Consider the following 27,730-nt stretch of genomic DNA (forward strand, 5'->3'; position numbering starts at 1 on the left):
GTATTTTATATTAAATAATATAATACAAAAGGAAAATATTAAAACTTTCATGAATGGTCAAATGTTTGAAATATAAAGGTGTGTGAGATCGAGCGAGTTTTTAACGGGTGTTACAGTGTGTGTGTGGGTTTGTGTTGATTTTATGGCTTATGTATGTAAATATTGCGTATATGTGCCAACTATTTTCGTTACGTTGCCGACGTAATCATGTCATATGTTTTGACTAACGGATTTTTATGATTTTATTACATTATGATAGCATCACGCACAGAACTCTCGTTTATAAGTGCATTAAAAAACGTTTAACGACGATTTATTTCATCATTTTGTTCCACATATATTCAAATAGTTTAGGCCTACATTTAAATACAATTCAAATGAAAAGTATACAATTACTAGGCTAAATAGGCCTGATTTAATATAAAATAAAATACAAAACTAATATTTTCACTGTACAATTTTACACACAAGACTTTTACTCATGTATTTTTTATAAATTCAACTTAAAAATACCACAGAGCATTTAGTTAATCTCACTAAGGAGGCTATAGAGCGCGAAAGTCAATTTTAGAACAAACCTTGTGTAATTTTGTCCTGCTTTCTACCATCTATATGTAACACACACAGATATTTCATCCTCCGGTATATCATCACATACCTCCCGGTGCTCCAGTTATCGGCGCTGCGTGTCTCGTAATGTTCAATTAGTTTAGTTTGTCTGTGTCCGCGACTGTACAGAGAGCGGAGGCGCTGATTCTCGGGCTCGATTCTGATTGGATGAACGCGTGACGCCGGCGCACCGATCTCAGCGCTGATTGGTCGACGCGGTGTCAGTGCGGCGTAACAAAGCAGCGAGGAGCCGTTTGAACTTCACAGATAGAACGACACAGAGCGCGCGGAGGAGGGGCTCGTGCGAAGTTCCTGACAGTTCGCGCACTCCAGTTTAAAGACCAGCATCATAGTCGCTGCAAAGACCACCCGAATGAACTCACACAGCTTGTGAACAACTAGCAGGGAAAAAAAGAGGGGCAGTCGAAGTAAACCCACGCGCACAGGATTAGTTTCGGACGTTTGGACGGTGTTTTGAGAATCTCTGGTGTTCATCTCGCGCGCAGGCGGAGCGGCGCGGCGCGGCGCGTGCTCATCATCGGCTCAGCAGAGCTGTCATGCTGCCTAAAGTCGAGTCAGAATCTCTGGGACTCGCTCGATCGCATGGGGAACAGGGGCATATGCCTGGAAACATGCAAGGTAAGCGGCATATAGGTCAGATAACGCGCGCCATGCACCTTCACTCATGCCCATTTAGCCTCACAATGTAAGATATTTAACATTTTACGAACGTGCATCACATTGCATGCCGCAAATATAACTTAAGTTTAGCGTTGGAACAAAATATGTGCGTTTACTTTTAATTTCTCGCACTTAAACGTGCACTAGGTAACTGCGTAAAGACAAATTAGGAAACAAAGTAGCCTAAATTGCAGTGCAACAGCAGAGCGTGAATTATTTTGAGCTTAGTGAACTCATATAAACTCAACATGATCTGCATCACCTGTCAATGAATTTGCTCTTAGAATATACAACAGAAGGGGAAAACGAAACCATAATAATGACTATGACAGAGCTCAGCTTTTACGCCAAACATAAATCTGCTTGTCCAAAATAGCTAACCCAGCTGCACTTTTTAATAAAGGTTCCAGTTAGGACAAAATAGATAAAAAAATTTAAAAAAAGTAGTTGTACTGGAACCAATAGGGCCTACACATCTGAAGAATAATGCAACTTTTTAATCTCCAAAGAATCATGCAACCCAAGAACACCGCGTCAAATGATTGCCTCGTGAAGAAGAACGTTTATTTTTAATAGCGTTTACAGTTGTAGAAAACATTTTTTTATCTCCACGCGCTTGAACAGAACGATTATGCTCTATTATTATACTAGAGAAATATTTTGAAACTAGGAGGCACGCACAGATGGAGTCCAATTCATGCACGAGAACAATTCCAGGTGAGAAATTCGTGGAATGTTCTTTAGTTTAAGAGCTTTTTAAAAATAGTAATAATAATAATTCAAATAGACCTATTTTAAAATGTGTTCTATTTTACACGGCTCGAGCACACGTCGTAAACAAAGCCATTATAAACTATAATGAATTAGCCTACGATTTGTTTACAAATCATGGAACGTGTCAGACCGGCGTGTTTTACTCACTTTCTAAAATTAAATAAAAAATGGAGAATTATCGACGATATGAAAATGCTTCGGACGTAATGCTCGTGGAATTATTTATTCTAGCTACATAAATGTAAGCCGTTTAAAAAAAAAACACTTGTTGCGTTTCTGCAAAAAAGGGCATATTAGAACAAAAATAAGTAATAACACCCTAAACGAATCTATTCTGTTTTATATCTTTACAATAAATGTTTCTTTTTCCTATGGAAAGAAAATCCATGTTTTTCCCCACATTTTGGCTAACTTCAAAACTCCTTCGAGAAGCTGATGCGGTTCTATACTTTCAAACTGCATCACCTCATCAATGTTAATGCCAATTAAACGACGAATTGAAATGAGAACATATTTATATCCTTTAAAGAGCGAATATTAGTCAGACAAAAGACACATACATGTTTTGGTAGCACACAATACTCGTGTATTTACATGTTGTTTTGCTTTTATTCGCCTCGTGGCTATACGTTCCACTCCAGCGCGAGACAGCAGCCTCTCTCTCGCGCTCCCACACCAATTTACGAGCCATCATGAATATTAACCAGATCGAAACTGAAGTTTTGCCCTGTCTGCGACCATCCTCCAGACCCGAGTGGAAGCTTCGGCTATTTCCTAGAGACCCAAAACTGCATATACTTTCCAGAAAAATCACTCTTAAGGCTAGGATTTTACAAAGCTCACAATTGGTGATTCCTCTACTTTTGTTAGCCTATTGTTTGCAAAACTGCAGGCTACACGTTGAAGGTATCGGAAAAGGAACTATCAGAATATTTAAAATACAAATATGTGCTTTACAGCCTAAAAAATAAATGTTCTTCAAGCGTTCAACAAAGAATCGCTTCAGGAATCGTATGGTTGTTTAGAGATTTGAACAGTTCTCGACTATTCTTTAGGTTCGTCAGATGAGAGTGATTGTTTTTTTGGGTTCTACTAGAAGACTTTTTTTTTTTTTTTTAATGAAAATTAAAAGTCAATTAATTTTTTTTTATTACTGTGATGTAAACTGTAACCCAGTACTCATATTTTGATTGTGATTTTCAGCACCCCACTTTAAAATGATGGACTACTCCTACGACGAAGACTTAGATGAAATGTGTCCAGTGTGTGGAGACAAGGTGTCCGGATACCACTACGGGTTACTGACCTGTGAGAGCTGTAAGGTGCGTAACATCAGCTGTTTTTAACTTTTCAACTGGTGGGTCGTGACCTAAAAACAGGTCCCAGGTCTGTTCTGATAAGGTGAAAAAAGTGCAAATGAAAAAACGCAACTAACTATATAATTTTGCATTGTTAGGATAGTAAAATAAATAGCTTTCCATACCTTTTTTTGTTGACCTTAAAGGCTGTGCATCCACTCAAGTGGCATTTTGAAGCAACTTCATCTGTTGGCAATTGGCAAAATATTCTTGAAAACCGTAATATAAATTCATTTTAGGGACATATTTATATGTAAGTATATGTATTTTGGGTCTCCACTTGATGTCCTAAACTAGTACAACTAAACGAATGCGCTCCTGTTTTTTTTCCCCAAGTTTGTAAAAGTCCTGCTTTTTTATTGAAACCAAATCAATGTGGACTTTTCCAAGTTATTTATTAGCATCATATGGGATGTTGTTATGCATGCTGCATATTTAGTAAACAAAGATTTTTTTTTTCAATGTGCAGCTGAAATGTGCGGTGTGTTTATTTCCTGACACGTCAGAGGTTTTGTAGTTCAGAGTTTGTAAACCAAATGGACAGTCTTTGTCTCACACTCACACACACACACACACACACACACACACACACACACACACACACACACACACACACACACACACACACACACACACACACACACACAGACTCACACCCCCCAAAAAGGGTGTATATAGTGGTAGATTTTCTCTGTATACTCTTAAAAAATATAGGTACCAAAATGGGGTTTTCACAGCAATGCCATAGTAGAACCATTTTTGGTTCCCCAAAGTACCTTTCAGTGAACAGTTCTTAAAAGAACCAATAAACATTTTAATATAGAGAACCATTTTCCACTATAAGTAATATTTTTTTTGTGGAGTAGAATGTTAACGTCAATAAAGAACCTTTATTTTTTTTAAGAGCGTAGCTCAACATGAGAAAATGATTTGCCTTTTTGAGCTTTTACAAATATGATATTATTTAAAAGCATCATTTAAAATTCGTTAATATGCTATATTTAATATGTTTTTTCCATATTTCATGTCAAATTTGACTTGTTTTAAAGATATAGTCTACATTAGGCACTTTATGTTATGGCCATGTGTGTGTGTGTGTGTGTGTGTGTGTGTGTGTGTGTGTGTGTGTGTGTGTGTGTGTGTGTGTTATTTGAGTTCTGGCCAGTATTGATCCTTTTAGTTTTAAATGGGTTGGTCTCCCTACGGTGTTGATCAAGAATAAGTTAATGCCGATCCTCGTTTGATTCTCTCCTGCCCTGAAAATGAATTCAGAACAGTTGCAGGTGGAATCTTGTAATCCTACGGCTGTAAATTATGGATATCATTTATTGGATTTTTTTTTTTTTCCGTTTCTTTTTTGGTTCTGCTGTATGAATAACAGAATCAACAGGAATTTATTCGGTAGACATTTTGATATTTGTATGTATCTGATTGGATGCTCAACTCAAAATATATGGTAAATTAGTTAAACGCAAACTCGAAGCGATACTTTCATGCTGAAAGATCTTGTTTTCTTTTGAGGCTTGCACAGCCTCTGGTCATAATTACTCCGACAGGAGCTCAAGGAGAGACATGAAAATATGTAGTATTACTGTAGTATGTCACAATGCTAAATGCGGGCGAAGGGGATCTTTATATATTAGTGAGGATATCAAGCGGGTCACCTAAAGTGATCGTCGCTGTTTTTTGTTCACTCTCTGGTCGGCATCTCACATTTCTCCGTTTCTGTGAAGCCTCAGCCTGTGTTTCTGTTTGTTTATGTCAAGTGTGTGTGTGGGTGCACATGTCAGTTTTGTGTGTGGGTGTGTGTGTTTGTGTTTATCCAAGTGAGCGTCGACTGCTGAGGGAGCGTTTCTCTGCCCGTGGCTCTACTTTTATACGTGTCTACTTGTGTGGCAGTGTGTAACACCTCTTTTTTCTATGTGAATGGATTTTTTTCTTGTACGTATGTGTGGGTTGTCTGTGGCTGAATAGCACATTAACAAACACCGGAGGTCAAAAGTTTGACATCTTCATTCACCTCACTCTGCAGGGCTTCTTCAAGCGCACGGTGCAGAACAACAAGCGCTACACATGTATAGAGAACCAGAGCTGTCAAATAGACAAGACCCAGCGGAAACGCTGCCCCTACTGTCGCTTCCAGAAGTGCCTCACTGTCGGCATGAAACTGGAGGGTAAGTCGTCTTTTTAGTTCATCCATGCATTTCTTCCTCTAACTGAACACAGCTTTAGCTCTTTAAAGAGCAATTCTTGTCATCATTTACTACCCGCAAACCCAGTAGGATGTTCTTTCTTCTGTGGAACACAAAAGGAAGGATGTTCTCGCTGCTCTTTCCCATACAATGAAAGTAAACGCACTGTAAAACAATGACCAATAAGTTAAAACAACTTTTTTGTAAGTTATACAAGATTCAGTTTAATATAATTTAAGTTGAAATGACTTAAATAGATAAGTTGATTGTACTTAATTTAAAGGGATAGTTCACCCAAAAATTCTGTCATCATTTAGTCACCCTCAAGTTGTTCCAAACCTGTATGAATTTCTTTCTTCTGCTGAACACAAAGGAAGATACTTGGAAGAATGTTTGTTACCAGATCTCGGCAGATCTCTAGTATCCCCCCCCCCCCCTATGGTAGTCAATGGAGGGACGAGATCTGCTTGGTTACAAATATCTTCCTATGTGTTCAGTAGAACAAAGAGATTTATACAGGTTTGGAACAACTTGAGCGTGACTAAATGATGACAGAATATTCATTTTTGGGCGAACTATCCCTTTAAGGCTGTATTTTTTTTATTTATTTTTTTACAGTGTATTGAGCCATAAATCCTACAAAAAAAAAACGGAACGTATGAATTGTGCACTATATTCAAAGTCTTCATACAGGAATAGACTCAAATATAAGTAATTATTCACTTTTTAGTGCTTGACCGCTTTGGTCCACACTTTCATTGTATGAAAAAGAGCAGCGTGAACATTCTGCTAAACATCTTCTTTTGTGTTTACCTAAAGAAAGAAAGTCAAACAGGTTTGAAACAACACATAACCAGCTACCATCTAAGAGTTGTACAAGCATATAACAGGATTCTTCCCTCTCTTAGTATGTACGACTGTTAATTGTTTAACTGCTGCAGGGCAGAATTTCTAGCAATGTCGTTTTTATAGCTAGCCGACTTTGATTTGCTGCCGCATGCTACCAACAGGATACGAGGCCCTCCAGCACCCTGTCAGACCCGTCCAAAGAGATGAGCGCTCGCTAATACTCCCCACAGGCTTCTTCTGATAGTTCGCACTCCTAAGGAGAGCTGCAGAGATGGAAAATGTTAACTAAAATGCTGTTTTGAATACAAACCGCAGAAAGTTTCATGCATATTACTTGAAAACAGAAAATAATTTATTAGTATAAAAACAGAAATAATTTTGTTATGAAGCTGATGGCCATTTTAATTACATTATATTTCAAATTTAATAATTTAAAGTTGTTTTTTATATATTTTTTAAAATACAATATAATAGTAGCAATAACAACAATAAAAAAAATAAAAAATAAAATAAAAATAATGAAATTTATATATAAAAAATATTAAAAACAAATTCTTTTTTGACAAAATTATGTCGTACATGATAAGTTTTATAATAAAATTATATCATAAGTCATGGATTGCATTGCAGGTATTTTATATATTAAACAACATATATTTAATACATAAAAGCTGGATCTCCTGACTAATAGATAAGCTATACATTATTATTATTATTATTATATATTTCTATACATATATTTCTATATATACACACATCTATATATATTATTATATACATCAAATTCTTATTATTTTATGACAAAATGATTCATTAGTGATGGACCTGCAATCCATAAAATGTATCATGTAAGACATAATTTTGTCAAATAAGAATTTGTTTTTGATATTTTATATTTGAAATAAAAAATATTTAATATATAAAGCCCCCCCCCCCCCCGACTAATAAGTAAGCTATAAATTATTATTATATTTTTAAAATTTAAACAACTTAAAATCTTCCATCAATTTTATGACAAAATTATTCATTGGTAATTGACCCACAACCCATCACTTATGACAATTTTGCCATACAATGTATGGAATTTTTAAGAATTGATATATAGTTTTTAAGAATAATAATGTATAGTTTACCTATTATTTAGGGATCCTGGGCATCATGAATTGTAGTGATGGACCTACCGGAAATTAATGCGTCAGTTTAAATCTTTCTTTATGCATTATCTAAAGCTTTCAGCAAGCAGATTTGAATGCACTACTTGCCATAATTGAACAAGTAGCAAAACAAAACATTCATATCAGTGTGACACAGACAAGTGGCCTTCTATGTCTCCATGGAAGCGCCATTATCAATACAGATAAGGAAAGGCTGCTGTTTTAAAGTTCTCAAAAAAGCACGGGTGAGCGTGTTATGTCTTCCGAGGAAGGCCTGTAATTATCTTCCTTTATGTATTTGTGGCTCAGTTACAGATTAAGAAAGAGAATCCAATCGTTTGATTTGAGTTGAGGAAGTGAAAAGAAAGCTACATAGCCTTGCCTGTGCGCTTATTCATTCCATTGGAGTCCAATGTTGTGCACAGTGGAGCGTAAAATAGTTTAGATTTCATCAAACGTCTGTTATCCATATTAAGGACCTTGATGAATCTGACAATCTGGCATGGCTTTACTGTGGATATTCAAAACATGCGCCGCGCTTTGCATTGCGCACTTTGTCATTTTTTGGGGGGCTGATACGCGTTTTGCCATCCACAGCCTCTGGTGGTGGCGGCAGCAAGCTGTCCCATTACTTATGCATAGGTATCATAGCTATTCATGTGTGCGCATGGAACGGTGCGCCTTCAGAGGAGAGCTCTGGCGGACATGACAAACTGTGTGTCAGGAGCCGGCCAGGGGAGGCATTCATATGCCTGTGATAGGACAGGGATTCTCACCCAAGCAACGCTTAATATTCCTGTATATTAAACACACATAAATCAGACAATAAGCAGCGCTTGAATCTGCCCAGACGGGCCCCGTCTACAGAGACGCGAAACACGCACAAACAAACAACATCTATGGACTGCCAATTCAAGTAAATTAGATCAGGCAACTGCTTTTATTACCAAGGCAATTGCTTTCCGCAAGCCATTTGAGTAACTCACAGATTGGTTTTATAACTCGTGTACACACATACACAGACATGCTCAATACAGGGGACAAACACATACAGAATAGACATACAAACTCACACAGTTTACATAAAAGAAACAGGCTGTGTTTGGAATAGAATACTAGCCTACTACATACTGTACACTGAACAGTGTACACTGTATACTAGCATTTTTAAAAAGCATAGTAGGTGCATTATTCTGCAATAAACATTTAAAAAAAAAAAAGTAGTATGCTATCTCATGATGTTTAAAATTGAAAATAAATGTCTATTTTGCATTTTGATCAAATTTCTAGTATACATTTTTGGAATCCCAATCCCAATGAAAGATTAAAAAAATTGCTGCTGATTTTGTTTTAGGTTCATTTATCACACTGTTGCTGAATTCTGAACCGCATACTAGTACGCATACTACTTTTACCACATCTTTCTATGGCAGAAATAGTAAAAGTAGTATGCAAGTATGCAGTTCTGAAATCAGCATAGGAATTAAAGGTCAAGGTGAGCACAATGCATTGTGGGATATAGAGCATGCTATTCCGTGTAGTGTGCTTTTTTTGTAAATATAGTAGGGCGTTCTATGCACAAAGTATGCATAGTATATACTACAACAATAGTAAAAGAAGTAAGGTAGTGTGCTATTTCTAACATAGCCAGAAACATGCCGAATGCATACAGAAAATTTGCATACTGTGCAAAAAGTTGCTACCTTCAATTTTTAAGTACAATCAACTTGGATGTTTAAGTCATTTCAACTTAAATGACATTAAACTGACTTAAAAAGAGTTGAATCTTAACTTATTTTGATGAGTTAAAGCAATGTAAAAACATATGTGGTCAACTTATTGATCATACTTTTTTTATACAAGTATGCATACTATATACTGCAACAATAGTCGTAGTTGTACCTACATTAGAAGAAATGTAGCAGGTTATTGTATGCATACTATAAACCGCAATAATAGCAGTAGTATGCTATTTCAAACAAAGAAAATATGCATACTGTGCAGAGTATACATACTACATAATGCAACATTATTAGTAGTATGGCAGTATTGTCAATATAACTAGAAATCCACACTCAAAGCAAATGTATTAGATGATTCTGTATATAGAAAATTTGCATACTATGCACAGTATACATACTATATACTGCTGTGGTACTATTATGAATGCAGCCAGAAACGCACATAAACCCCCTTGTCTTATGCCAAAAAATCAGTATGACATGCATGTAAATAACCTTGTTTAATTAGACGCTGTGAGAAAAAAAATCTTATCAGAAGACAAAAAGGAAGAGGGGGATGGTGTCAGACAAAGTGTGTAAGCGTGCTTGTGCACGGATCGGGGGGTGCAGGGGGTACGGAATGCATTCATGATCTGAGTCGCAGGTCTAATTGTGATTTCCCATAAGGGCCGACTATTAGTTTCCAGCTCATTAATTACCCTGTTGCCCGGGAATCATTAATAGTTAAACTTACCACAGTTTTTCCGATTGGATACATTTTTAACAACCACATTAAGGCCAAAAACACACACACAAAAAAGATAAATCTCCCACCAAGTTGCTCAGGAATCATTTTTGGATGTTACGAGAGCTGTCAGCGGGATCGCTGTGGTACCACTTTGCCTCCCTCTCTCACCAGATCAATCAGATCACACACGTTGTGACAACCACACACACACAAACACTCACCGCTGTGACAAGGCCCATTAAAATCACTCCCAAGGCAGCTGTTGGATCGGGGGATTTCTTTTAATTGTTTTATTTTTTTTAAGATCTACTGTTCGTGAGATATTGCGGCCTAACGAGCGCGCTCACGCTGGTCAAGTCGCGAACGCGTCTACAAACGCGTGCTCTCCACATATGCTGTGTGTTTAACACGCTGCTGGATCCTCCAGCCATCCACCTGCCAACAACGTAGCGCATAAAAGAGGAATAATTAAGCATAAATAATTAACATGGGACCCAGCAGACAAAAGTGGAGTCTACTGCCCTGTGGCGGGGATCAGAGTCACTTCCGGGCAAAGGCGCACTCTTCATTTATTTGCCATAATGATGATCTCGTCCGCTTGACTCGTCTCGCTACGGTTTAATATTGAATCATTAGCACCGTTTCTCTCTAAATTGTGTCCTCTGGCTCGATTATGCTGAGTTCGCTCTAGGTCTGGCTTTGGAAAAACGGGTCACATGGGTGGCAACACAAACTAACACCACTGCCTGTATAATTCACACATGAAATTTACACACACATTGATTTCTTGTAGCAAATAAGCAACTGCCCTAAAAGCTTGTGGCTGGTTTAAAGGCTTCTCTGCTGTGGTATAGATCAATTGAGACTTTAAAAACATCTCTATTTTATTGTTTAAAGGTAAAGCGTGTAACTTTTTTGATGTTAAAATACTTTTGCATTTGTATATTTTGTCAGCTACTCCCTTAAAATGTATAAAGAATCTAGTGCTTTCTAGACTCAATCTGTTTGTTTGAGAATCCTGACCAGAACGACATAGCAAACGGCTATCTATCTATCTATCTATCTATCTATCTATCTATCTATCTATCTATCTATCTATCTATCTATCTATCTATCTATCTATCTATCTATCTATCTATCTATCTATCTATCTATCTATCTATCTATCTATCTATCTATCTATCTATCTATCTATCTATCTATCTATCTATCTATCTATCTATCTATCTATCTATCTATCTATCTAAACACAAATTTGGGTCTAATATGGACAAACTTGTGTTTCTCCATATTTTAACCCAACGGTTGGGTTTGTCCATATTTGACCCGAATTTAGGTTGAAACAACCCACCATTTTTTAGAGTGTATCGTTCTATCATTCTATCAAGGCTTTGTCAAGTCGACATTCAAACTTTGTTTTTCTAGATAAAACTTTAGTTAATAGTTCAAATTACTTTGAATTTCAAATTATTTAGCTTCCTGATATTTAAATTTGAATTCAAATTCTACACTCTAAAAAATACTGGGTTAAAAATAACCCAAGTTGGGTTGTAAATGGACTAACCCAGCAATTGGGTTGTTTTAACCCAGCGGTTGGGTTAAACGTTTGCTTAAAACAATCCAATTGCTGGGTTAAAACAATGACAATGTTGTTTTAACACAGCAATTAGGTTGTTTTAAGCAAACATTTAAGCCAACATCTTGCTTAAAACAACCCAATTGCTGGGTTAGTCCATTTTCAACCCAACTTGGGTTATTTTTAACCCAGCATTTTTTAGAGTGTACCTCCTGCTGGAATAAAGGAATTTAACATGGTTTCTCAATTCAGTTCTGAATGACGTCATTACTTCTGCAATTCCTTTTGGTGACACTAGTTTTTATTTAGAATTCTAAAAATGACAATTCTGTGATTTTTCTTCCCCCATGAATTGATTCCCATCTCATTTTGTGTTTTGCCTTTTATAAGCTGTGAGGGCCGATCGAATGAGAGGAGGTCGCAACAAGTTTGGTCCCATGTATAAACGAGACCGGGCGCTCAAGCAACAGAAGAAAGCCTTGATCCGGGCCAATGGACTCAAGCTGGAAGCCATGACGCAAGTCATGCAAACCGTCCCAGCGGACCTCACCATTACCTCTGCCATTCAGAACATCCATTCGGCCTCCAAGGGGCTTCCACTTAGCCACCATCACCACCACCACCATCACCACCACCACCATAGCTCCTCCAGCGCAGGCTTGCCACCTGCAGACTTTGACCGCAGCCCCTTCGTCACCTCGCCGGTCAGCATGGCCATGCCGCCGCACGCTGGAGGACTGCAGGGCTACCAGGCATACGGCCACTTCCAGAGCCGCACCATCAAGTCAGAGTACCCCGACCCCTACACAAGCTCGCCGGAGTCCCTCATGGGCTATCCGTACGTAGAAGCCTACGCGGGCGGATCGCCGCCCACCTTCCCTCACCTGGTGGTGGAGCTGCTCAAGTGCGAGCCGGACGAGCCCCAGGTGCAAGCGAAGATCCTAGCATACCTGCAGCAGGAGCAGGCGAGCCGAGGCAAGCACGAGAAACTCAACACTTTCGGCCTCATGTGCAAGATGGCCGACCAGACACTGTTCTCCATTGTAGAATGGGCCAGGAGCAGCATCTTCTTCCGGGAACTGAAGGTACGTGACGCTTTCGTTGGTCTGAAAAGAAAGTAAAGTTTGATGTCAAGTGATCTAAAAGCATTTTACATAGCATTGTGAATCAGCATGGATGTCTGTTGGCCTAAAATTCAGGATAAATCTTGGAAAACACCAAAATGAAGTTGTTTTCCACGAATAGTTCTGCAGTTTAGTGACAATATGAGACTTAAGGACCATTCACACCAAGAGCGATAACTAATAACAATAACCATATGTTTTAATAATAGCCTTAATTCTATGAGAATAGCGCAACTATTACAATAACGACACAGAGGAACGATATTGTTGGAATCACTTTCAGAAAGTTTTTTTTCCAGCTAATGAATTATTAAGAACACTGACAGCCAATCAGAATCGTTCCTGCTTTAAAGAGCTTGAGCATTTAAAGCGGCAGACGACAAACCTGCATAGCGTGCTTATATTAAACAGAACGTACATTGGTTTGGACACTAATATAGCTATAGCTAGCGTTTTTGGTGTGAACAGGCCTTTATTCATCAATTACACTTACACAGTGTCCTAACAGAGGCGCCACAACGCGCGATAAAATGTTTCTTTTCCATGTTTATCAGAGTAATCGCGATGACGATACGTAACAATTCTATTTTAGAAGCAGCTTCTATTTCTGCAATGTTGCGGCTGGTACAGCAACATACAAAGTATGACAATGATAATCTCAGGTAATGGTTATGTGCCTTATTTAATTTTAAAAGTTAATGTGCGTTTGAATATCATTTTACGGGATCTTTGTAGCCTTACTGAAAGTGACAATGGATAATTCAGATCTTGAAAATAAATTAAAGGATATTTAAGGTTCAACTTAATGTGAACAAACAAGTGTATTCTATGACAAAGACTTTCAAAGACTTTTCAGACTGTCACTCGGTGTGTATTTTTTAATAATGTTGAAATGGTGTAATAGCTATTTATGAATTTGATTATGTACTTATCCATTGCAGTAGCGCTTGCAGAGAGACTCCGCCCACACACTCTTCTGATTGGCTGTGATTTATGACTAATATTGTCACGTCGCATCTGGTTAGGACACAGTGTTAGAATATCATGGTTTTGATTAATCTCACCTGTAAAGCATTAATGTTTCTTAGCATACTCAACACTAAAGTACACTAGTTGAACTATTAATATGAATGAGACAAATGTTGCCCTTTCACTGGACAGCTAATTAGTTTATAGTTTTCCATAAATAATGGCAGAGTCTCAAGGCTATTTGTGAGGACTTTTTGGGATGGCCTGAAAAATGCATTGTGTATTTGTGTTAGTATTTCAAATGATGTATTGACACACAGTGATCTATAATTGACGGTTTTCTACAGCAGCTGAAGAGGCCAGTCTGGTATCATTCATTTTTTATTTTCGCTTGTTTTAACCTTTTTTTCACAATACACATCTGCCTGACAGAAATATTGATGGGATTGAGAAGACTGTGAGGGTTTTAGTAACTCGTGCATGTCTGCCTTCATGAAAGATTTTGGTCATGAGCATGCTGTATTTTACCCGCCCGTGACATGTTTTGATATGCCACTGGGAAATCTGACAGCACCCAATTCAAATCATTCATTTTGTGCTCGCACAGCTACAGGCACCTTATTGTTTTCCTCTCATTACATTCAACAGCTCATGAGATGGACTAAAATGCATTTATACAGAGGATTGACCAGGTCTATTTTTGAAATGTATAGTCAATTCTGACGTTGTTGCGATACTGTGAAAATAATTTACTAAAATACTCACATTCTGATTATTGGGGTGGACATCAACTTTAGATGTTTTGATATCAGGATATTCAGTCAAAGTAAAGTGCCACTGACGTCTTCATTAGCACCTCTTGGGGTTTTGGCTCAAAACATAATTATTAAACCAACCATTTTTTTTGGAGTTATGACAACTTTAAGTGAATTTACATTCAACCAACAAGCTACAATGAGTTGTGTTGCATAAACACAAATATTTAAGTTGATTACTCAAAAAAATTAAGTCGCTCCAACTACCAGAGTCCTGGAACCTATGATTCTTATCTATTTCAGTTCAAATAGCACATGCTAACATAACTTATTTAACGTAAATTTACTTGTCCAGTCCTTTGCATAGCATGCTGGGAACTAGAAATCCACTGCCTAATTTCCGAAGTTATCAAGACAATTTCATTAAGTTACTACAACCTCATTTAAAAAACAAAGCCAATTAACGCAGAAATTGGAGTTTAAATTACAGACGATATTAAGTTGATGTAATGATCAACATTATTATGTCAACAGAACTCAGAACAAAACAATGTTTGCAAGTGAAAAGGTTAAATTAAAACAATAAATTAGAATTTTTAACTTGTAACCATGCTTTTAAGTTGTGGTAACAGGTCCCCTGAACTATTTTTTAGAGTGTACATTTCAGAGAATATTAACATTTTTGCTGTTTTCACACAGACAAATTTGTTTTCATCCATCTTTAGTTTTCTTTAAAATATTACAGATTTATATCTAAAACCTTCTGTGCACAGTTTTTTTCCAACATAATTAAATTATGCAGTTTTCACGCTTTTGTTATAAAGCTGAATGTTACGCTCTCCCCTTATAGAGCTTTATTATCCATTCTCGCGCTCTTTAGCTCAAGTATTGTATTCCCACTTTAGCATGGATTAGCATTTGTGTGTAGCTAATTGCTGTCTGTATCATTTACCTTTAATTGTGTTTGCACTTCACCTTTCGCCGCGGTGGAGTAGCTTCCCCTTGATGTTATGACTACTTTCTCGCCCTGGCTAATTGTTTTGCACAATAGATGTTAAAACAGACAAGGGCGTAGCTGTCGAATTTGACATTAGCAGTCATAGTGTGGCGGTGAAGTTGTAATTAGCGCAGCTCTCATGTGCCCTCGCTAAATCATATGCTGGAGTGCTAACGGAAAAACCACAAACAAAAAAAGGTAGCACTAGAAAGTCTGAACCCACTCCTGACTCTAATTAGCGAACACTTGTACAGCTATTGTTACCCACAGAGCTTTGTGATGCTGATGGAGATTTATCCCACATAACGTTGTGGTTTTAACAAGCTTCATCTATCGAGAGCTCAAATAAAGCTGGAACATCAAGACAAGAGCTATATATTCCGATTTAATGGCATAGAAATGGAGTAAATGGAAGCTGTGAAGAGCCTATATTTCCTAGAATGTGAATTTAGTGAGTTGTGGATTTCTCCAAAGGTGCTACAAATCAACATGCAAATAATTGAAATCTACAATTTCAATTTCACAAGCATTAGCGATGCTATGCTAACAGCTTGCCATGTTTATACAGCAGCACCTGTGTAAACAATTACTGCTAGCATATGCTAGCGTGCTCTTAGCACAGACACCTGCTCATAGAAAGCTTAAATATGTATAGTACATTACCCAAAAACACCACAGACATCAATAAATGCTTTATCTACAAGATTAATTGATAAAAAGCTGTTTGTGAATATTCTGTGAGCGAGCTAATGACAGAGCTGTGGTGGGTAGCATATACTGTAATAAACACAGGAAATACAAGTGGATATAAGGCTTGTCTGGGAGGGTGGTGAGTCGGCTATAAATATATCTACATTTACAGCCCTATTATTAGCCTCGTAAGAACAAAAGAATTTCTCTCGTAATAGAGCCCGGTGTGAAACGTCTGCCAAGTGTTTAAAGATTTAGTTTCCATAAGTTAGACTTCGGTAACAGCTCTCATAAATATTTGGTCATGATGGGATCTCTGAAGAGAGCTCACCATTGTCTTCAGACACATGAAAAAAAAAAAAAAAACATGAAAGGAACATTCCGATAGCCATTTCTCACACTTGGGCGACAGTGAAGCTGTAAAATTTAGGAAAAGATGAAGAGGTGAAAAATTAGCTTAGCTACCAACCGACCACAGACATGACATAGTTTAAACAGACCTTTTAAAGAGACCTTTAACCCTGTAAAAGCCTGACATATGAAATAAATAGTCCGAACACTTTATTAAGCCATATGAGTATCATATTTGATACATCAGACTTTTATCTCTTAGATAGTATGATATAGTAAAAAAAAAAAAAAAAAAAAATTATTCAGAAGCCCAAATTGAGCAAAAATATGACATTTGGTGCCGTTGCTGATATTAAACCAGAAAGTAAGATGAAATTCTGATAGCTTTAAAGTACATCAGTAAGATCTTACAATTTAACAAACTACTTGAATAAAATACATATAAATATCAGTTGTCACTAATAGGTCTTAGTTAGATGATCCTTAAATGATTAGTTTTACGATAAAAGCTCTGTAGTTTTTATTGTTTATTGTTGTAAACCATAATGCACAAAATAATTAATTGGTTTGAGTAGGGCAAACTTAAATTAAACAAATTAGTTAAACTTTTATGAGTTTTTAGAGTTTGAGTTCACAAAACTGACATTTAAAGTTATCTGAATTGTTTCATTGTTTTGAGTTTTGTGAACTAGTTTCTTTTCATTTAGACAAACTTAAATGTAATTGAAACTAGGCTGAGAGTAAATGCTAAAGTGTTATATATACTATTTTTTTGTGCAAGATTAATGTTAAGGTGGATATTTAGTAGTATTTAATGTTTTGCTATACTAGTTTAGAAGAGTTTCTGTTATGTGTTCGTTGTGTGTTGTGGGTTTTTTGGGGGTTACCATCATGCTGACGAGTGAGAAGCTTGGTTTGAGAACAGATATATGTTAAATGTGCTATTTTGTTATGCTATGCTAAAGTTTGCTAGCCAAGTTTCCTCTACTTAAAATATTTAAATTGAGATTACATGATAATTTTAAATTAAGTGACTGAATTAGCTTACTCAAATATTTCAAGTTAAGTTGCTTCAGTCCAGTAAGCGTTCATTTTGAAATATTACTAGCAATATACTAGTTATTCTTATGTTTACTTCATAAAAATCAGTGATTTCACAGCAGAAATCAGATTTCACACCAAAAAGACGTGTACCCTGACCTGAAGGTGTATGGACGTTTTTAGAATTGTATGAAAAGGACTTAATTAATTGCCAAAAAAAGTATAAACTACCGATCAGATGACAGAAGGCTTGTAGTAGATTGTGTACACCAGGTTTTTCAGCAAAGATTTGATCAAGTTAAAGATCATTTAAAGGCCTTAGAATTTCGAGTACAGATATAGGGTTAATGAGCAAATAGCTTTGCTAATAAAAAACAATGTTGTACATAAGGTTCGTTGTGTGTTCTGAAAATGTGTTTGAAGGTGCGTGCCAGCAGCATCCCTGTTGTCTGGCTGGTTTGTCATGTAAGGGTGGGAGTCATGTTTAGGGGGGTGGGGGGGAAACAGATGCAAGCTTCCCAGTGTTTGCATTGACAATATGAGCTGGTATGAAGCCGGTGTGCGTGCTTGTCCTCCCCTGGCTCTGTCGTTAGCTGCCCGGCCCATAACGTGGAGAGTGATTCACATCCATAGAGAGATCACCCTTTCATTGTGGACGGCGGGCTATTGTTTGACGGATAGGATGCGTGCACTTAGCTTTTCCTCAGCACACAATGGCATTAAAACGCACAGATTCACCACAGGCTTAATCGTTCTTGTGAGGATTCCACGTAATACGTGCGTCTTACACAATGTACTCGGGAAAACTTAATCACCACTGATATTGTGACATAAAGCGAGCCCAAATGTACTGCCTTAAATTTAGTCCTCTGAGCTGATAAAAGTCAACCGTGCAAAACTTACAATACCCTGACATGTGGTGCCAATATTTATTTTTATTCTTTCACGGCTGCTCGGGGACACTTCTCTCTCTCTCTCTCTCTCTCTCTCTCGCTCTCTCTCTCTCTCTCTCTCTCTCTCTCTCTCTCTCTCTCTCTCTCTCTCTCTCTACAGTGAATTGAATGACAATACCAGGCCTGCCATTAAGTAAAGCAGCACTGTATTAGGGCCTTGTTCTCCAAACTGCACCCAGCCGTGAGGCTCGTGCTTATTGAAAAAGCAGCTGTGAGGGGAGAGAGGACAAGAGATAGGGGACGTTCTCTCACTTTTAGTGTTATAGTGTTTAGATCACTGAATCTATGTCCAACTGCACTGGGCTTTTTCTATATTTAAAAAAACAAAAAACTGCTGCCTTAAATTTTTCAGTACAATCAACTTGCATGTTTAAGTCATTTCAATTTAAATTACATTACAATTACTTAAAAGTTGAAAGTTCAACTTAAAGTTGAAAATTGCTTAACTTATTTTGATGAGTTAAAGCAATGTCAAACATATGTTGTCATAAATTATTGATCATGTTCATAATACATGATATTATGTTATACAACATTTTTGTATAATTTTATGAAATTATTTTAAGCTTCTAAACTTTCATAGTAAATATTTTTTTCTCATGTATTCCATGCTTTCAGAAAAGCCCCATACTGTGTGTGTAGCACTTAATATATTCTGCTGAAATAATAAGACTAGAAGGCGATAATAATATGATTGTATATAATGATTGTATATAAGTATTATTATACAGAAGCCTTAAGTTTTTGGACAATTAAGTCACTCTTAAAAAAGGTCTGAATTTCATTGTATTCATTGTATACAAATATCCAACCAAGTGGCATCTACAAACAGATGGTTTTAAATAAATGTTTCTTGAGCAGTAAATCAGCATATTAGAATGATTTCTGAAGGATCATGTGACACTGAAGATGTTAAAATTGCATTTTAAAATAAATTAAAATAGAAAACCGTTATTTTAAATTGTAATAATACACTCTAAAAAAAAAGGTTCTATATGGCAGCAAAAATGGTTCTTCGTCGTAATCATAGAAGAACCACTTTTGGTGCTATATAGCACCATATCTTAACATGTTCTGTATATGGTAGCGGTGCTATATAGCACCATAGTTACCGGTGCACCTTAGTCAAAGCACCTTAGTCGAAGAACCGGTGAAGAACCTCTGAAGAACCGCCGAAGAACCACTGAAGCACCAAAATTGGTGCTATATAGCACTTAAAAAGGTTCGCCTATGATAATACAAGCCAAGAACCATTTTTGGTGCCATATAGAACCTTTTTTTTTAGAGTGTAGTATGTATTTTTCATCATAGAACAAGCGCTATTTTTTTAACTTCTTAAAAAATATATAAGTGCAAGTGCCACTGAATATTAATATATTATGCTGTATTAACTTCATATTGACTGCAAGAGGATTATTTTCACCCTCCATTAATATTTTTACGCTATGCAACCTTTTTCTCATTCGTTTTCTTGTTTTGTTAATCCGCCAGTCCACATTTCAGAGGTTCAGGTCAGAAACTGTAATTTCCGTGGCCGTCGTATCTGCAGAAATTAATAAGGCGTTCCGGTCGTGATCTGTGAACTTGTGCGCGATTTATATCCCCCCATCCCAGATTCATCTCCATATATACTACCCAGACCGGCCACGGCGTCTCCTGCCCTCCCCGTGACTCGCAGACGTCCTGAGGTCAAGCCAGCGAGTGTCCTGACAAACAGCCTCGGTCGCGAATGCCACGCCGGAGATTTGTAACCATGTCCCTGGTCCGCCGGATTTGAATTATTCCGCTTTACATCGGTGTGTGGCGTTCGGGGTTATTGTCACGAGGGGGAGGGCCTGGGACGCACAAGGGGGGGCGAACGAGCCCCAGAAGCGGCACCAAGGGCAGGGGTGCGTGGTGAAGGACAGGGGGGGAAACAGGTGGGAGGTTAATGGCCCCTGGACCGGATCCACCAGCCGCTCAGACTTGATATATGGGCTTTGGGCCTGGTGCAGGCGTAGGCTTTCAAAGATATATTATTTCATTTGAGAAGCAGCATTCTCGTCCCTGCATTTGTCCACTGATAGATGATATCCCGCGGCTGGGCAGCAGCCACAATTGGAGATAGCGTGTGAGTTTTCGTAAGGCTCGTTCTTGTACATATTTTCTCTCTCTCATATTCTCCTGTCTCTCCACTCAGCGTCTGCGTTTACTTTTTCCTAAGCCTGCTATTTCAGTGGTAACAATATCTGTTTGATCAGAAGAGATGGGCAGCAGGAGAACGTCCACAAAGGCCTTTTTTCATTCATAAATAATGCACAAATGGACAAAAACTTCATGTCTTGTCATGAATTCTGGAAGAATGCAGTGTTTTGGCACTTCATAAATATTGCAGCGGTGAAGTTCAGGTTTTAGCTCGCTGAAGATACCAGAAAAATGTATAAAAACATGGACGTTCAAGGTGGATCACGGGTTGTTGGCGGAGAGAAGATGAACCTAAATATTTATTCATTTATGCAAAGTTACGAATCATTACAAAGGTTATAATTACAAGCTTATTATTAACCAATCACGGAAGCCCATTTCTGCCTCAGAGTCAAAGAATAAAAAGCTGACCATGACTAAAAAAGTAGTGAAAATAGCATCCAAAATGACTGATTATTTCTCATAAATCTCAGAAAAAGAGCAAAAAATTATGTTCAGCTTGAAGATACACTACAGCTTTAAAATTTGGGGTGAGGACATTTTTTGTTTTTGACGTTAAATTGACGTTAAATTGATAAAAAGTGACTGTAAAGACGTATAATGTTACAAAATAATTATATTTTAAATAAATGCTGTTCTTTTGAACTTTCTATTCATCAAACAATACTGATAATCATAATAAACGTTTCTTGAGCACCAAATCCGCATATTAGAATGATTTCTGAAGGATCATGTGACACTGAAGACTGCAGTAATGATGCTGAAAATTAAGCTTTCCATCACAGGAATAAATTACATTTCGCAATATTTCTGTTATTACTATATATATATAGAAAAATCGTATCAACCCCAAACTTTTGAACAGTAGTTTACTTACTCATAAAACAAGAATGCAAGGATTTTACATGACAAATCTCGCAATTCCAGTGACTAATTCTTTCTCAGAAGTGCTCATTGTAGCAGCCTGGTACCTTGTAAACATGACTCCTGGTTCCTGGAGGACTGATAAATGTGCATCCTGACTCCCAGAAGTCAGCCAATCAGAATCGGAGCTCTTAAAACAGCATCCACGGCTCTCTTTCACGGGGCATTGCATATGGTGCTTCCTATATGGCAGCTGAGGTCAGCTTCGCTCTTTCTTTCTCCCTGAAAAATGCGTCCTGCACCCTCAAGGCCTAACCGGGCAAAGGAAGGAAGTGCGTACACTTGTTAAAAGGAGAGATTTAGGGTTCGAACTCCCCTCAGGGCCTGTGGGAGACTCCTGGGAAGGGTTTGGAGCGGTCGGAGAAGAGTCTGTTCATCCACTTGTTGCTTTGATGAGGGATAAAAGCCTGTCATGAACTTCTAGGTCCTGCCCAGGAGCTGATGGACTCGTACCGCTGCTTCCGTTCCTTCTGCTGCACTCTGAAATAAGGGGAAAAAAGAAAGAAAAATACTGAAATATGTTTCCTTTTCTTTATCTTCAGAGTGGCTTTGGTATTTGTAAGCACTTTGCACTCCAGAAAGGGACAAATGTTTGATATTATCTTGTGTCGATTAAGGTAAAAGCCTTTTTTATTGGCCGCACTGGATGCTTGTTAAAACCAGGATGTAGAGTGAAGCCCCAAAACATCCCAATCAGACCAAGCCGACAGCAGACAAACTGCTCCGAAGAGGCTGATTTAAGCTAACAAATCAACTCAATCAACATTTTCACCCCTTATGTACTAGTCGAAAAGTAAAAACGGCTGCGCATTTGCCCTCATAACTGCAAATAGTTGCTTTATACCAAAATAGCATCTAGTACAAGAACCTTAATATCAGCCCTGCATTTAAATGGCACGATATCAACATTCATGAGATGTTTCTTTAAAACGTGCTTCGATTTATGTCTATTTATCATTGTACAGTAGTTGAATATGCCAACCAAAAAATTTTTTTTTTTTATTATATTAGTATTATTAATAGAGATATATAAATATTTTATATTTTATTATATCATACTATTATATTGCTTGATCTTAATACTCTAGAAGTAAATGTAAACAAGGTCAAAATAAATAAACACACACACATATATATAAAGCAAAGTATAAATAAATTAAAACTATGTATTTTGTATTACTTTTATGTTATACTGGCACAAAAATGAGAGAAAATTGAGATATGTGAAATATTTTAAATAATTATATTATTAATATTGATATATAATTTTTTTATATTTTATTATTTTATGCAATTATATGGCTTAATCTAAATACTGTAGATGTAAATGTATAAAAAGGTAAAAAATACATACAATATATAAATATTATATATAATAAAAATTATATATATGTGTTTTGCTGTATATATATATATATATATATATATATATATATATATATATATATATATATATATATATATATATATATATATATATATATATATATATATATATATATATATATATATATATATATATATATATATAACAAAGTATAAATAAAATGAAACAATAAAATAAAAAATGGTTTAGCCTTTCCCCCTCTATAATTATTCTCTTCAGCCATGTATACCTCACACTTGTAAATTAAATTTGCACAGCAGCTGTAATTTTGCACCTGTTTTACGTAACAGGTTTGAAACGAATCCATAAAATGCAAGCACCAACTGAACGTGTAAACTTTTACGTGCACACTACAAAAGAGCTGGTTTGATTCGCCCAGATCTGCCGTTGTCCCGTCCTTCAGTGTTTAATTAACTTGTCGTAATCAGCGCAGGCGTGAGGTTTCTAGTGTCCGCTCTCAGTCTTACTCTGTCAGCAGTTGTCTACGACATCTATTTTTGCTTCTTATTTACAGCTGTCTATTCCGGACGCGCTGAAAGGTCCCAAAGACAATAGATAAGGACTGCAGTCAGAAAGACAGGGAGCGCGCGGGCTAGGCTTACACTTATATTTAACTGCACTGTGTGAATGGATTTGCTCCTGATGAACGGCATGTGCAATTCAGCTGGAGAACGTTATACGCAGTTGAGAAGAAATGTCCACCAAGGCGTCAAGAGAAAGACAAAGCCACCTGTTCATTAAACCGCATTATATCTTTTATTCCTGCCTCACAATGTAGGTTCAGTCTGAGACGTTGGCATCGGCCGGCACTTTTAAACGTTCCCAACACACATTACATCCAATGTGCATAACAGAATGGTTTTCGTAATTACATTCTTTCTTCATCCTGATCCCCTGATGAAGATGAAAGGAAGGTTTCACTATTTCTGAAGTACAGGAGAGGAAAAAATGTCAAATTCACACCAGGCGAACACTCAAGTAACTGACGTGTTGACAGCGGTTTTAAAACTGAGCATTGCATTACAATGGTGCAATGCCAAAAATGGCAAATCGCACTATAGGGACGTAATAGTTAAGACAGTAATGCTTCTCTCAGATTGAGTGAGCAGGCATTGGAATTCTTTCTATACCTGTTTGCAAGGCTCAATAAAGGAGGGTGGTCTGCAGCTGCAAGTGTGAGACATTTTGGCACGAGACCCATCTGGTGTTATCCAATTCACTTTTTGTTAGGTTTAATACCAATATGTCACACATTACGTTTTTGGCTCAAAATCAAGTCATAATATTTCTATGATCAGAAAAAAGCTATACAAGTTATAGTTTAAGTTATATAAGTTATAAATATAACTAACATATACACTGTAAAAAATATGATCATATGATATGAAGTTATAACAACATGTTTTACATTGCTTAAACTCATCAAAAATAAGTTAGGTAATTTTCAAACAAGTATAGAAGTTATATATTTTTTAAGTCAGTTTAATGTCAATTAAGTTGAAATGACTAAAACATCCAAGTTGATTGTACTTACAAATGTAAGAAAGCAAGTTTTTAGTGTGTGTGTGTGTGTATATATTAGGGCTGGGCAAATTAACGCGTTAACGCGGGCGATTAATTTTTTCAGCTTAACGCATTAAAAATATTTAACGCAAAAAACGCAGCGTCCGTTTTTATATCCATTTTTGCTTAGCGTTACATGATCATCATCATGCTCCTATTCATGTAAATGCTTCCAAGCGTGACAAGACACAAGCGAACGCGCTGTATGCCAATGTCCTGTGTGTGTGTGTGTGTGTGTGTGTGTGTGTGTGTGTGTGTGTGTGTGTGTGTGTGTGTGTGTGTGTGTGTGTGTGTGTGTGTGTGTGTGTGTCAGTGTCCTGTCTGTGTGGATGCGTCTCATGTCAGCTAATCAAGGGACACACACACACACACACACACACACACACACACACACTCGACGCATAGATAGACTCGCGTCAGTTTCCTGCTCACATCGAGTTCTCTTTTGCTCTTGAACAAACAATAACACAGAGGATTTTGAGTATTCTCATATTAGAGTCTTAAATTAGTTAAATAACGTCTTAAATGAACTTAAAGAGTTGTGAGGAAATGAGATGCGCGGGACAGCGCGTGAGATCCGCGGCTGTTCTTAAAGTGACAGTAGCACTGATGATGATGTCATTAATGTTCATCAAAGAACAACGGGAACAGAGAAAATTTTAGCTTTAATGATGATTCATCTATATTTAATTTATTATTTATGCAGTTAAGAAAGATAACTATTACATTTCTGTATATGTATATAACAGGGAAGGCCATGGGCAAATATAAAATTTATTATTTTGGGTTTATGTAAAGATTGTTTTAAGTTCACTTAAATTAAAAGTTGTTTTTTTAAAGCCTAATAAATGTTGAAATTGGGAGCTTTCAGTTATACTGTAATGTAACGTCATTAATGTTTTATAGACACTTTAGTATCAGTGATACTGGCCTTCATTCATAAAAATATGACAATACAACACATTTAAAATATGCTGTCTTTAAATTGTTTATACATTAATTTGGAGAGTAACTGAAATTATTACAATATCAAAATATTAAAAACGTAAAATATTAAAAACTTGCGATTAATCGCGATTAATTACAGAAAAAAGTGTGATTAATTAGTAAAAATGTTTTAATCGATGCCTAGCACTAGTATATATATATATATATATATTTGAAACAAAATGCAGTTTATATTGTTAATGCTTTAAGAATAAATAAAAATATAAATTATACATCAAATATAAAAAAAAAACAGTTTATTGAATAATTAGTTTCAAATAAAATAAACAAAATTGAAACAAAATCCAATATATATTGCTATAATGCTGTAAGAATAAATAAAACATATAAATTATACATAAAATATTTCTAAAGTTTTCTAAACATAAAATATTTTCTAAACACAGCATTTATTTAATATATGAGCTAATTAGTTTAAAATAAAATAAAAAAACTAAATTGAAACAAAATTCTATACATATTGCTGCTATTGTGCTGTAAGAATAAATACAATTATATATTATATGTAAACACACTGGTAATTGAATACATTCATTTAAATATTTGCTACGAAGACATGGTGATGGACAAAAAATATGATATGGGAGGAAAAAATATATTTCAACGTCTTTGCGTCCATTACCCAGAGAGACTTTGCGTTCGCACGCAAAACTTTTGTGTGCTTTGCAAGTGAACGCAAAATGGGGGGCATTGTAAACATTTTGAAAGAGAGCACAAAAGCATTGACAAATAATTTTTCCTCCAATATCATATTTTTTTTCCTTCATCATGTCCCTTTAGGGCCTCCATAATATAAAAACAAATGAATAAAAACACTTGAACAATACCACTCATGACTTAATTAATCCAACTGCATGCATTGCAAGATAACTATTTCGAAAAGCCAAAATAGGGTGTAAAATGAATGAAATGCCTGAATGTCAATTTACATTGAGAGATCAACTCTTGTTTTCTGCCTCAATAAGAACAGATGATGTGGAGGCAGAGACGCGGTTAATAATCTCGATGCGTTAGCACGAGAACAGACAGACGCATAAAGCCACTCTGGGTTGGCGACTGCATCTCCCAGCTAAATAATACAGGAGCCCCGGCCTACCTGGACCCATTTCCCAACAGAGCCAATCAAGAGTCATTTCCTGTTGTCTGTCAGCGTGTCACACAAAAGCCATAAATATTGACAGCCGTCGCCAATAAAGACACCCATAAATCCCAGAATTGAGGGGAAAATACGGCACGGGGGGAAATAAAATCAAATAAAAATACGGCGATCATTCTAAACGCAAGACACCGTGTGTGAATATGTGTGTGCGTGCAGCGTGCAGATTGAGAAGCTCGATCGATTCCGGCTCGACGTGGCGTGCACAACTCATTGTGGATTTGGAGAGCATTATTTTCTCACTGGGTCGTGGAAGAGGGGGGTTGGGGTAAAGTAGCGTAGTGTGTGGTACTTCAGAGACTGCATGTATATTAGGAGTCTAATGTTCAGCTGAATAATTGATCAGGGCTGCTGTGTTTTTTTGATAATTAGTTGATAGCTTCTTAGCTTTAAGCCCTCGGATCCATTGGAAGAGACTTGTTTTTTTTTTGTTTTTTTATTCACTTGGTGAATTATTTGAAACAACTGCCCAGATGGACTTAAAGTGTACTGATAAATGGCCTACGGTTTGGAAGAGTGTTTTTGTTTTCATTCGTTCTCATAACCTAATTTCATCCTTTCATTCTCTCTGGATTGTGCTGTTGCTCAAGAGACTTATTAGAGTTTTGCAAAGCACGCAGACCAAAAAAAGGTTGTCGAGTTTTATTGAATATCACTTCATTAATGAAAGGCTGCCACTTTGCTGCTCATGAATTTATCAAATTAATTAGTCTTTAATCATAGCATCTAAAGGTAACAGAACACCCTGCAGGAAAGTACAGTAACGTATATATGTATATGCACTTTGCAGTTCTACGTTAATTACTACAGCGTTCTAGCCAAGTATGTGGCAGTATTGCTTTATATTGATGAAGACCAGACTGTAATAACCTGTTTCAGTTTCATTCTGAAAAGATACACACCAAGCGTCCTTGAGGTTGAATGTGACTCCTGGCAGCTGAACACAGCACAGCAGGTGTGGATTTC

At 36.8% G+C, this 27,730-nt stretch overlaps 1 protein-coding gene across 2 annotated transcripts in view; it reads left to right on the plus strand.

Annotated features, from left to right (window-relative positions):
- The window catches only part of nr5a2 (nuclear receptor subfamily 5, group A, member 2), a 61,505-nt gene that overhangs the window by 634 nt on the left and 33,141 nt on the right, over positions 1-27,730 (plus strand). The window contains exons 1-4 of one of the 2 annotated variants that reach the window (XM_079808414.1): positions 873-1,248; positions 3,268-3,386; positions 5,455-5,596; positions 12,053-12,747. In XM_079808414.1, the coding sequence (XP_079664540.1) occupies positions 1,167-1,248; positions 3,268-3,386; positions 5,455-5,596; positions 12,053-12,747 (1,038 nt within the window). In that variant the 5' untranslated portion in view covers positions 873-1,166. Of the gene's footprint in view, positions 1-872; positions 1,249-3,267; positions 3,387-5,454; positions 5,597-12,052; positions 12,748-27,730 lie in introns of those variants that run through there. The other variant, XM_079808415.1, reaches the window with a different exon arrangement.

The sequence above is a fragment of the Gobio gobio genome, assembly GCF_949357685.1.
Source record: "Gobio gobio genome assembly, chromosome: 24".
NCBI classification, from domain to species: Eukaryota; Metazoa; Chordata; class Actinopteri; order Cypriniformes; family Gobionidae; genus Gobio; species Gobio gobio.